General features: G+C 40.6%; 1 protein-coding gene across 1 annotated transcript; it reads right to left on the bottom strand.

The window, feature by feature from the left end:
- Nucleotides 1-22: 22 nt before the first annotated feature.
- flvcr1 (FLVCR heme transporter 1) lies at nt 23-12,669 on the bottom strand. The gene is made up of 10 exons (XM_035678224.1): nt 11,589-12,669; nt 10,880-11,024; nt 10,179-10,319; nt 9,095-9,162; nt 7,173-7,276; nt 6,293-6,403; nt 5,752-5,857; nt 5,435-5,546; nt 5,241-5,308; nt 23-3,388 (listed from the first exon to the last, which is right to left on the bottom strand). The coding sequence occupies exons 1-10, from the start codon at nt 12,300-12,302 to the stop codon at nt 3,290-3,292; spliced, it is 1,668 nt and encodes a 555-aa protein (XP_035534117.1). The 5' UTR covers nt 12,303-12,669; the 3' UTR covers nt 23-3,289.
- Between the last annotated feature and the right edge of the window lie 1,216 nt (nt 12,670-13,885).

Here is a 13,885-nt window from a genome sequence, read left to right as displayed (position 1 = left end):
AGTCAGATAACAGTAATGCCACAACCATGAAAACATCCTGCCACCCAGAAAATGATTTATATAAAAATGTAAAATAAGACCTGTTTCATGGTTACATTACAGCAAAGCCAGTTAAATGCATAATCTGTCTCTGTGGCTATCATATGATATCTTTTCCTGATTTCACTTGTAAAATCTATTTTGGTCATATACAGAAATACTGAAAACAGGATGGAGACAACGTAAAATACAGTTCTTCAAACATGAGACTGAAGAGAAAACAAATGTTTAAAAGCATGAAAACATATTTCATGAAATGTCTCACAGCCTGTATGAAACAAGTTGAATTCCCTTTACTTTTCGGTCCAGTCTTTCTTTCATAATTTTACTTAGACTAACTTGATGACTAAGATGGATAAATTATATGACCATATGTCAAGACTGTAGTGTAGTGTATAAAACGTCCTGTTATAACAATTATATTAAGACAAGGAAATGTTAGCTCTTCAACTGCTAAAAAACATAAACATACTTTCAAAGGTTTGAAACGGTAGAACCAAATAAAGAGGTGTGATAATTTCCTAAAATAACATGCCATTGCCAAATACCATAAACAGTTAATAAACTTAATAATTTCTTTCATGATTGATTTTGAAATGTTGCAAACATGGGGTGAAGATGATAATGTCCCATTTTAAAGTGTGGAACTGCTGCTATTTATCAAAAAAAATAAAAGCCAAAGGGATCCCTAGATATATTTTTACCAAGGAAAATCCTGGTTGTTGATAGGGTTTTATATTTCAAGTTAAAGATAAAAAAAATTAAAATTTTCTCTCAGATGAACGTCAAATAAACAACTTAGAAACACATCCACTGAAGACAGCATGTAAGACTTTGGATACAGAAATCAAGCAAGCTACATAACTGCTAAATACAGATTTTGCAACTATAAAAGTTGTCAACATTCATTCACACTTTAGTTAAAAAAAGTACACTTTGAGTTATAAACTGATAAAGAAAGATACAAAAAACAGAATTCCTTTTATAAGTTAAAATTTATAGGACAGAAATAAAATTAACAGCTGGATCTGAAAATAAATTATCATCTTTTTCTGTTACAGAATGAATTGAACACTTTTGTGCTTCTCCTGTCCACTCTGCTTGTTTTGTTACTACTGCAGGAAACCCACAAGATGGCACTGTTAATCTCCTGTTATGTCTCCACATCTCACAAACAGCAGCTTGAGTTAGCTGTCACATACAGATTCTCAGTGTAATAACGGACAGGAGTCAACATTAGAAACACATTTAAAATCATGCATTCGAGTAGAAAACAACGACATTGTGCGTCTGTTTTTGTGCACTTCTTGTTCACATTCTGTTTGGTCCACTGTGGTTTGTGTAGGAAAATACTACAGCACAGTTGTGTTGTCAGGAAGCCTTTGTGCAAGCCAGCCATGTATTTTATACAGTACATACATATTTTATTTTATTTTACTACTGCAGATATTAATCTAATGTCATAACCCTATTAGAGCCAAATATAGGTATAAACAAACTGGACTTGAATTTGGACAAAAAGTTGCAATGGGTGAAAGAAATGAGTTAATAAATAGGCCCTTAGATAAAAACCCAACAGCTTTGAGAATTACTTATAATTTACTAGGACAATTACATGAATCATAAGCATAGTGTAGTGTTTTGATTCTTGGTGTCAGTTATGTCAGGGCCCTTCATAGCAAATAAACTATTCTAAATGGCCTCAACTTTCCTTCCCCCATCGCTTTGTGGCAATTACTTAAAGCTGCAGGAGGTAACTTTTATAAAAGTAGCTTTTGGTCATATAACTTTCACTATATCCTGACGGGAGTACATGAGACAGATAATCTGTAAATGTTTTTTAAAAAAAATAGGTTCCTCTGCTCCTAAAGGTATTGTGAGAATCCACCACTTCTGACCAAAAACAACTAATTAGAGCCAAGAAACATAGTTGATTGAAATAGAGCTAGGATCCCAAAGCATCAGTATTTGACAACCTAAAAAAAGGTTATTTACTGGAGCTTTAAGGGAATGAACAGAGGGGGGACGTTTAGAGATTTCCCCTGGAATCTAAAAGCTAAATACAATTCTTCTTAAGGTTTTACTCTTTTGCGTCAATCATTTGTCATGAAGGGAATGACTTGCCATTCTGGGTTTACTGAGCTTTTTTATTTTGCTGTACCAGTTAGACGCAGTCAGTCACAACGGAAGAATTTAACTCCAACTATTTACGGATCATGGCAAATAAAAAGCACATTCATATGTAAACCTGTGTCAAAATAAAAACCTGTGAAGATTTCCACCTGAATTTGTTACAGTGTCATCTGAGTGAGCTGCATTTACTTTCACGTACCTGGACCTTCTGCAACATACTGTTATAGAATCTGTGACATAGTCCGCTCATTCTAATAAACATGATTTACATCGACTGTCATTATCAAAGCAGCTTCAGTTTGTCTTTGATAACTAACATAATCAGTGTTATATGTGAGGAAGAAATCAAATATTAACAAAATGTACAGTGTGTTATACAACTTCAGTCCAGAGCATAAAGGATAATTCAAGTAAACTCAGGAAACGTTGGCCCTGTGCAGTGGGCAGTGGCTGCAGTACAAAACCAAACAGAATGGCTCTCTAGTCCTTCCTCCCAGACACCTGAAGACTCTGCTGTTGTGATCCATCAAGAATCACAGAGTATTTTGTTTTAACTACAGCAAACCTTGTGATGGTGATCTAGGAAGCTTGTTTCATCAGCCTGTTTTCTAGTGAAACTGGATTTACATACAGTAAACAAGGTAGGAGTGCCATGCTTCACCAACAATACAAATAAAGTGCAGTGGAGCTTCTTCTGCATGTCATTGCTTGCATACTGTTTTTTTTGTTGTTGTTTTTTTACCAATCCAAAATGACCTTTCCAGAACAAAACCCAAACTTCTCTCAATTGGAGGTAATGCTTCTTCTATACTATAAGTGTTTTGGGAGCATGAGGGTCATGGATCCTGCTGCAGAGCTTTGAAGGAGTCAAACAGCTTGGGAGGAGCAACCTCCTCTGTGCCTTGTTGGTCACACCTGGCTTGAATCCACACCTAGATTGTGGCTGTGCTTGGTTAGACTTGGCTCGCATCCAGAGCCTCCAGCTTTCTAATTATTCAAGAGATTATGCTTGGCAATAAAAATCAAGTGCACCTCTAGGTACTTCACAGACTATGGTGCCAACATGTATCCCAGGGCAGCAGGGAGTCCTTCTTATTTGTCCAGTGACTTGGCAGGGTCACAGTGAGGTTTCATGGGAGAAGCTGATCGAGGATTCCAGCTTGACTCCGTTGGTTTTACTTTCTGAAGGGCAGTCCCCTGGACACTCAGTAGGAAGCTAGGGCAAAAAAAGAGATTGACATTTTGATTGCGGTCAACAAACTATTCCTGAAGCATTTGTTGCAGGGATAAATTAAACAGACATCATAATGGAGTAGCCACCACTGATGCAGCTAACAGTAACCAATGTTATTTCAACAAAGGATCACATGACTACTTGTATGCGAAAGGTGTTGCAGATAGTAACTAACTCACAGAGTATTATCACCAGACTACCCAGAAGTTATAGCAACTAGACGGGATAACCGGGATATAACGTAAATAACAGGCGACCAAATTAAACGCACCATTAACTGGATACATTTCTGAATTTCTCCGGATTTGAACATTGTTGGAAACATTTGGGATATTGTTGGCAGACAACTCAACTAAATATATAACATAGGTCTGGTCATTTGTAAATATTATGTGGAAATGTTACATATTATATCTTTAAATTTACTATGTAGATCATCTGATGATTATAGCATCTTTCAAATTAATTAAGACAAATTAATCAATTATCAAAAGTGTGGCAGTCTTGTGTTGCTTTGTCCTTTCATCTCAGTGTATTTCTTTATACCGCCACCAAATTGCCCCAAATTGAAACAAAATTGAAATCATGCACAGAGTCATTTAAGGTAGTGACCCTATTTAACCCTAAACTTATTTAATTTGATAATCACAGTTCACAAAGAAGAAAATATACTAACTAACTAAATAAATAAATAAATATACACATCATAGGAAAACATAAAAGTGAGAATAAAGAGTTCTGTAGGTAGCCTTTATATAAATGTTTCTATCTTATAACTCATCTCGCAAACCTCAGACTTGATTATGCAATCTCTTTGGGGAGCTTCAGTTGGAAACCTCTGAGCTAAGGATTCAAAGGAAGGATGGGGGGGGATGAACGGCCCTCTCTGAAGGGCACTTCAGCTGTGACACAGCAGGTTGGTGGGGACATGTAATGAAGGCTGATTGAAGAGTCCAGACACAGTAACAGATTTAATGGCCTGGCTTGTCTGACGGCTGATTTACAAGGCACCTTCAGAAATCATTAGAGGTAATCAGCTAGTGGCGAGGTTGGATTCAAGAAGAGAAACGATTTTATAGCTTTGTCTGTTTAGAGGACAATTTGTGTGCCCGAACAGAAACACAGAAGAGACTTAATGTCCAAACTGACAAGGGCCTCTGTTCAGGGAAAGTAGAGAAAGGTTCAAGAATCTGTCTCGTCATAAGGTCACTCCATGGGACGCCAGTAGGAGGAAAGACACTGAACAAAGAGACACTCAGACTGAATGCTGTCCTCTCTAAAGGGCACTCCACAGGGGTGGTGGAGGTATTTTTTTTATATATTTAAAATATATATATATGTCTATAATTTCCATGAAATTAACTATAACTTTTATTAAATACTATTGTTAAAATCATTGCATTTTATTTTTAAAATCTACCATATTTAATTTTTACTCCACTCTGTCTTATTATCATCTTGTCAATCATATGTGAATCACTTTGAACCACACTAAACTGTACCAAATGTGCTATACAAAGAAAGTTTGATTGATTGAGTAAGTAGGGTATGCAGTTAATTGGGCCATTCCTCACCCAGCTCCACCAGAATGTCAAATTTACAAAAAAATACTGTAAAAATACTGAATTATCACCTTTCTGAAACCTAAACTGAAATGGATGGATGGAAAACATTCTGCAGTTAAAGTCTACTTATGCAAAGTGGCCAAACAATGTTATCTACTATAAACCGTGTGTGTGTGTGTGTGTGTGTGTGTGTTGGACACAAAAAGGCAGATATCACCCAGAGTGTGTGTGTGTGACGTGTGTGTGTGTGTGTGTGTTTGTGCACTTACTGCTTGCAAGTGGTTGCTGTCTGCTCCCATGTTGACGTTGTGTCTTTTCAGTTCTGACTTAATTAAGGCTGAAACATAAAACAAGAAAACATTAAACATTCAATTTCTGACATTTGGTCAGACACACAAATGCACACACAGTCACACACACACACACACACACACACACACACATATCCATACACACAGCCTACCAGTGAGCAGTATTCCCAGGAAGATCCAGGCGCAGAGGAAGAGATTTCCAAATAGTGGATTGTAGTCTGTGGTCAGTTTGCCCTGAATCAGAGTGAAAATAATCCCAAATATCTGCGCACACACACACACACACAGGTCATTAAACAGTTGAAAATCAAATTTCTCTTTACAGATTTCTCTCAAAAATCTAAGATGATCTAATTTATTAATTAAAGTCATACTAATAATTAATAAAAAATGAATGTGACAATGAATCATTAATGTGAAAGTACTACATGAAGCACCTTTAGGACACTGTTGTAAAACTCTGTGATACCTGTGCAAAAGCATTGAGGAGTCCTGATGATGTTCCCTCAGACTCTGGGTAGGTGATCTCCACTCCAAACTCAAAGCCCAGAGGCAGGTAACCCGTCATGAAGAACCTGAGACACAGACGTCAGACTGAGTTTAAATAAAGTCAAATGATCTGTTTATTCTGCTTAAATATGTGACTACAGCCTCTAAGAATGTAAACCTCAGAAATCTAAAATAGATCAAAATAAAAAAGGAAATATATGTTGATGACTTTTTATTTATATGTAAATATCTACACTGTGCCTGCTTCATGCCTACATCAAGTGTGTTTGAACCTACAACAATAAGAGAAAGAGACAGAGCTCACACCATGTGTCTTGATTATTTGTTTTGAAAGCAGTATTGAGCCGTTTGTCAAAGTAAGACTGATGCAGCCTAAAGGTCAGATGGTTTGATATATGCAGTCTGAATCCCAGCTTCCGTGTATTGAAAGCAACAACAGATGTTCAGCTTGTTTTAGCAGCTCTATGATCAATAAAAATAAAAAATCAGGCCAGTCGTACCCAAGGACTCCAGCTGTGAAGAAGACCAGGTAGATGTTTTTGAGGTCTAGAGTGAAGGTAAAGATCACCATGCCCAGAAACGACAGGCCGTACACGATCAGAGTGGTCATCCTGTAAAACAGCAGCACAAACACGTCAGAGGCAGAGACAATAGATGACTTTGATTGACAGTATGCATTTCTGTGATCATCCCTTTGCATTTCAAACTGATTCTCCCCATCCTGATTAGTTATTCTCCCAGTCGTGAAACTCCTGAGACACATTAAACTAAAGTTTTGCTTGCAGAGCTACAACCTGATCCCAGCCTGATAGATTTGGGCGGGGTCAGGATTACATTTCTCGTAACTCCCTCCAACCTGACTGTCTCATGTTTCATTTTACTGCATCTACCCACCCAGGTGGAGGATTTGTTTTGTTCTCACATGAGGCCCAGACATATGAAACAACTGATATTACAATAAAATATAATATACTCTGTACCAGAAGTATGTGGACATGCCTGGGTCTGTTTTTCAAAGGGAAATCCTAACCCTACAGCAGACAATGATAAATTAGACAATACCTTTGTTTAACTGTTTGGGGAAGACCCGATCCTGTTTCAACATGACAATGCCAGCGTGCACAAAATCCGATCCATAAGTTTGGTGTGTAAAAACTTGACTGGCCTGCAAAGAACCCCCTGACCTCAACCCCACCAACACCTTCAGGATGAACTGCAACACTGACTATGAGGCAGACCTTATTGTCCAACATCAGTGTCCGGTAGTGTCCACATACTTTTGGCCATATAATAGCTGAGCCTTAGTTTTCTATTTTATAAATCAGCATTAACTTGGTGGGAAATAGGTCTGAAAAGTGTGTGTGTGCATGCGTCGCCTACTTGTAAGTCTTTGTGAGGTCCAGCCACAAGCCGCAGAGGATGGAGCCGACCATTCCAGCAACAACCAGAGTCAAACCAATTCTCCCAGCATTCAACTCCTGGTTCTGAGGAGAGGAGAGGGGAGGGGAGGAGAGGAGAGGAGAGGAGAGGAGAAGAGAGGAGAAGAGAGGAGAGGAGAGGAGATGTGTTAATATAGCCTCTGTGGAAACAAACTGACTAAAAAGGCTTTTGTGATCCTTCAAACTCATCGAATCTGAGCAGAAACACAAAGGTTCTCCTTACAGGTGGACTGTGAGCCAGTCACATGTTCTGTCAGTGTGTATATGGGTGGGGGTTGTTAGTTGGGGGGAGTCAAGGATTTAAAGAGTTTCTGGTGGGAGAGAGTTGTTAAGTCATCTGACAGTTCTGTGAGAGTTTTATAAGTTCATGCAAGGGTGAACATCTCTCTGTGTGTGTGAGAGAGAGAGTTGAAGAGTGCTTTAGAATGAATGAATCAGTGTTTCTCTCCATCGTTGTGCTTTTCGTGTGTGTGTGTGTGTGTGTGTGTGTGTGTCCATTGACAGTGTTATGGTGGGCAGCAGGCATGCGTGAAGACAGCTAATGAACTCAGACAATAAGCTCATGTCTCATCAAAGCCATCAGAAGTTGCTTTGTTCTTTTCTCTCTCAATACATCTCCTCCTCTCTCTCTCTCTCTCTTTATCTCTCTTTCTCCGCCATGCAGTTTCCATCCACTAATTGTATGTATATTTTAATCATGAAAAGCTAAATGGTGCAAAAATCTTTTATCCATGGCTGAGGTGGAAAAGAAAAAACCTCCAGGAAGTGACGTAGATTGTTCTGATATTGTGTTGTTTGACCTGCTTTGTGTCTCTTTCTTTCAGCCACGACCTTTAAAACGTGACCACACATGTGGTTGAGGGTTAACACCCAGATCAACTGACAGCTTTGCTTTGTGACTTTTCTCTTCACTACAGAAGACAATACTGCAGCTGATGCACCTGAGCCCGAGGAAGAGACTCAAGATCCTTTCCTCACTTGCTGACAGACGGGACGACCCACTGAAGAACCAACGCACCATCAACTGTTAGTCTTGCAGTCAGAGAGAAACACATACATATACATACAACTGTGGGAAGACTGGAAACAACACAAATTCTCGCTTTTCTTATATATGTTGTATTTTCGTGGACAAGACAAAAAACTAAAGGAAAAAAAGCTAAATCAACGTGTACAGTTATTACATTGGTACATGATAACATTGAGCTTGTAATGTATTAATATATTAACATATTAACAGTAAGCAGGGGGACAATCAGTGTCCTATGGGGGCGTGGTTTAACGCTAGGTGTTTGTGCTGATGTGTGCTAGACGTTACATAAGAACTGGAGAGTATTTCTTAGTAAAAGAGCAAAGAGTGGCAGCAAAGATGTTTTCGCTCTTCTCCCGACTGGCTTCGGTAAGAGTTTGTAGAATTTGATCTGATTGGTTGAAGTTCGGCCATGATAGAGAATGATGGACGCGAGTTTCATCCAATCACCTGGACGTATTATTTTTGAACATGATTTCCCAGATGGTTCTGTGTAACAAACCACCTGGCACAGTCCGGTTAGGATTCACCCTCTGCAGACCATGAACATCTGGACCAAATTTCACTGTAATCCATCGAGTAGTTGCCAAGATATTTGCTCTGCATCGAAGTGTTGGACTGACAAACTAACCTGTAGATCATCCTTATTTGAGCCACTTAAATTGGAACAACTAACACAGAGAACTCCTTAGCTTTATCTCCGACTTGGTGTGATCAGTGGTTATGTCCCAGTCATAACGTGTGTCTTGTCAAGACTTAGGGCGAGAAAGATAATGAGATAAAACCATTTGTTTGCTCTCACTCATTAACTCCGAGCTGTTTGTGTGTTTTACCTCATAGCAGGCCATGATCATCTGGTTGAGAAGTGTTGAGACGGAGTAGAAGGAACCGGTCATTATTCCTGCAAACAGACAGAAACAAAGAGACGGGGGAGTGTGCGGTTAGTTAAACAGTTCTGTCTCATATACGAAGTGAATCCATTAAGCTTAGAATTGAATTTGTCCGTAACGAATATGTCTGGTTTTGGTTTTGATGTTTGCAAATCCAATTCTGAATGCAAGAACAGCCATGGGCAACACACACACACCCATAAGAACCCTGCAGTGGAAAGATAAGGTTCACTGTAGAAATTATGTTTCTAAACAACAGAAACACATAGATAATGTTATAGGAGAGTAACTTTGTTGTCAGACAGCCTGTCAAATGCAGAAGAAGACTAAACTGTCCGGTTGAACGAGAAAAAGAAACGTCAGCCCGACGGCGTGACAGATCGTTTATAGGCGAGTTGTGAAGCGTGTTGTGCCGTGCTCTCACACATGGAAGAGTCATGTGAAACAACATGTGCCACGAGACGATCACGTCAGAAACAGAGTGCAGGAGAACACTTTCAGCCTCATTCAGCTGCTGCGCTGTGAAAGTGGCTCTAATGATGTCTCTGCGTAGCTTTAATGGGCCTGCTGGTCATGAAGGTCACCACACAGAAACCTCTAGTTCTAAGTCCCAGTGTGTTTCTATATCATACAATACAAGTGTGTTTAATAAGCTTTAAGGGTCTGAGGGCTGAAGGATTAGGTTAAAACTCACAACGTGAATCTTGGGTGCTATTAGTATTGTAATATTATGGGCAATGATAGTAGTAGTAGTAGGTGGAGGTAGTAGGAGTAGTAAACAAGTAGGTAAGTAGTAGTAGGAGTAGGAGTAACTTTTCCAGGAGCTTTCAAACAGAAGAACTCTCCAGGCTCATGAACTGCTTTATCTTGACCTGCCGACTAACTGTTTGCTTCTGTTCTGATGATAGTTGAGGAGTTGAGACTTCTTACAGTCATTGAAAGTTATTCTCTGGATCTCAGAGTCCAAAAAATGCTTTTATAAATTAAGGAAAGGCATCAAAATGCTCTCACTGTTCTGGTCTCTTACCGTAGCTGATGAGCAGGAGGACAAATGCTTTATTCTTTATCAGGTTGAGGATGGACTGTTTGTAGGAGTAGTCTTCAGGAGGAGAGCCTGGTAAGACAGCCTGGGCGTGACTGGGAGGGAGGGAAGGGCGGTCCGTTATGACTGCGGAAGACACAGAAACAGTCAAGTTATCTAATGTAGTAAATAAAAAACAGAAACACCATATTAGAAAGAAACTGTGATCTAAAATGTGCAGTTAGTCTAAAATGAGAATGGGTGTTTCACCTTCTCCACGCACCACTAAAACCTCTCCAAAACACAGATATGTGCATAAAACCTTGGCCCCTAACCATAGCTTTTTCCTTAAACTAAACTTAATCCTACTCTAACCTTAATCCTAAACTCAAGTACTAATCCTGAGCTGGTCACTTAAAGATGTAAGGAGCAGCAAAATGTCCTCACTGTGGAACGTTTCTGGAATATTTCCACCCTCGTGAGGACATCTGGTCCATGTTCATCCCAAATTGTATCCGATGCGCACATTTTTAACCGGTGCAATCACATCTTGAACTTTGAATCTTACCATCCCCAGTGCAGAGGTGGGCCTGTGGTCACCTCACATAACTTTGAGGTAACTGAACCACAGATCTGAAAGGGGAACAGATGGCGGCACATATATGCTACTTCCCATGAGGCAAGGCAAGAGTGTGTGTGGGGTGTACCTATAACCGTGAGGATGAAGAGGCCCGTGGAGACGGCGGCGGTGCCATAGAACATGATGCTGATGTTGCGACCCATCAGGTCAATGTCGTCAGGCGTGTTGGGAACCAAAACTGGAGGCAACAGGAAGCCAATGGCTGTTCCCAACTAGGGAGAGAGACACAGAAAGGCACAGAGAGAAAGAAAGAGAGAGAGAGAAAGAGAGAGAGAGAGAGAAAATACTGTTTACTTACTCTGCTACACTGTGTTTTATTATATTGCACATTTAAGTTGAGTGTTTGGTGATAACATCGTTGTTTGTGTAGCATTTGTATTCTGTGATGTTCAGTTATATTAATATATAATAATATATATAATATATTAATAATTGTATTTAATTATATTCTGTTCTGTCAGTCTACTGTTGGTCTATTGTACTTCTTTGCAGTCAGTGTATTGCCTTATATTCTGTTCTGTTAGCCTTTTTCTCTCCATTTATCCTTAATTCCTTGAATAGATTATAATTGAATATTAATATATCCTAATATTTATATCATCGTATATTCTACTGGCTCCATCTCTCCTCTGTTCCCTCTTCCCCCAGCTCTCCCATGTGTCTCCTCTATTCTGTTATTATTGTTGTGTTATCTATTCAACACAAGGTCTAATCCAAAAACACACCATCAAATATCACTCAATAATCAATAATCAGCGGCACCGGCACACACTGACCTGGTTCCCGAGCACGGCCGTGGCGCACGCAGTAGAGACCTCCTGGGGTCCGAACCACACCGAGGCGATGCGCGACGGCAGGCCGAGGATGAACACCTGCGCCACGGAGCAGACGACCTGCGCGGTGACGGTGACTCCGAACAGCTCGGGGCTGACGCTGGCGCACTTGAGCCAGGCGCCGGCGCAGTTTAGGCCGGCGCCGAGGAGGGCCGTGACCCGCAGACCCCTCCGGTCCAGGAGCCAGGTGGCCGGGAAGATGAGCGGCACGTAGACCAGCATGTAGACGATGGAGAGCCAGTCCACCTTGTCGTTAGTCACCCCGTAGTACTGGGTGAACACGTTGGTGATGATGCTGTACTGGATCCACTGGAAGGCGTTCACCAGCGAGTACAGGCTGAACACGGCGAGCACGGCGAACCGGCGCCGGTACAGTCTCGTCTCTACACTATTCCCCTTCTTCTCCCCTCCTCCTCCTCCTCCGTTGGGCAGCATCGCCTCTCTTTCATCCGGCGGTACCTCTTTCTCCTGCTCCAGCGCCTGGTCCGTGTCCGCCTCCACAGCCCGGAGCGTCGCCGCCGCGGCAGCTGCGTACGTCGGATCCGCGCATCGCTCCGCCGCTGCGTCCAGCTCGGGACTCTTCCTGGCGACCGCGATAGCGTCAGGTGCGCCGGTATCCGCGCGCAGATGCTCCTGCACGAGCTCACCGGCAACCATAATGCTCGTTTGGCTCCTCTTTTTCTTTTCTTTTCCTCTCCTCTTCTTCTTCCCCCTCACGTTGTTAGAAACAGAGAGATGAAAGCGACTATGGGCGAGGCAGGAAGCGGTGAAACGCAAAACAAAGCGGTTTCCTCATTCGGTTACTCGTGGATACCGCTACGATGCTTTAGAGAACATGGCTGACTAGTGTAATATATTAGATACATAGATAAATATGATAATAATCGTCTTTAACGCGCACTAATCATGGTAAAACCCCCTCCGGTATCGGCTCTTCCTCCTCTCCGGCTCCTCTACAGCAGCGTGCTCTCCATCTGCCGGTCCGGTGCGTGTCTGCCTCCTCTCGCCTCTCCGGGTCTCACTGTCTTTTGTTCAGCCGAGCCGACGCTGACACACACGGCCTTCCGATGCCGAGGAGCCAATAGAAGAGCAGCTGTAGTATGTTGTACTACTTGAACGTAATCGGTGACCATGTGGAAGCTGGGATCCCATAATGCAACACTTTAGAGTGAAATATAAAGTGTGTACTCTCAGGATGATTCCTCCACATGTTATTAAAGGTAGAAATCAATAATAATTCGGTTGAATTCATGAGTTGAGGCTGTTATATCACTTGCTGGTGCTAATAGAAATGAGGAACAACAAATGTATCATTGTTATCAAATAAATGCATTTAATAACACATTTAATTACATCATTATATATGAAATATTACATTAAAATTAAAATCTTCCTGGATATTTTAATACAAATGTCACACTTTTTCATTGTAGGCCTGTTTAAATGTCAGAGTACACACTAAATTAAAGATAACATTCATCATTTTTTGGAAGACATCATCAGCTAAATCCTACAAACAATCAAATGAATAAAAGAATGAAACAAATCGATTAAAGTGACCAATATAAACCCTGTGCTTCCCCTCAGGTCCCTCTCAGGCCTGTAGTTGCTGCTTGGTCCATATACAGTAATTAGCCCGTCCATATGTTCAGGCAGTTATCTGTCCTAATCCTAATTATCGTTTGACCCAGTGGGACTCCATCCACTGCAGCAGGTACAAACTGCAGGTACAAGTCTGATCCCACATTCACATTTCATTGTTTCACTGACATGTGTGCAAAAAACTAAACACAATAAAATAGGTCTTTATATAGACTCTGTGGACTTTACTTAACCTGTTGGGGTTTTTTACATTAAAATGCTGGCAAACAAGAAACAAGAGTATAAGTAATAGTCCACAATTGTATGCACTTGCACTTAAAATCTTTTTGTTGTAAGTCTGTCAGATCAAACTCTGACCTCAGTGTTAGTTTGGTTTGAGAGGAGAGGAGTGAGCTCTCACTCTGTCCGTGTTTTCTGGTACCAAAAGTAAAGTGATTGGCCAGTAATTATTGTCACAATAACTTTTCAGCACGTTTCACCTAAAATAAAGAGTGTAAACAGATTTGACAATGTGTTAAGCAGGTTTTTATGGAGGATCGGGCTGTAAGGAGATATTTTGTATTAAAAATATCAGAGATTGGTCCCATACAATATCTCATCATGGCATATGTATATATATACAATAGGCTACATCCTAT

The sequence above is a fragment of the Morone saxatilis genome, unplaced genomic scaffold (genome assembly GCF_004916995.1).
Source record: "Morone saxatilis isolate NCDOM2014 unplaced genomic scaffold, NCSU_SB_2.0 Contig7, whole genome shotgun sequence".
Taxonomy (NCBI): Eukaryota; Metazoa; Chordata; class Actinopteri; family Moronidae; genus Morone; species Morone saxatilis.
Note: the sequence above shows the minus strand (reverse complement) of the source record. Positions and strands in the feature narration are given on the sequence as shown.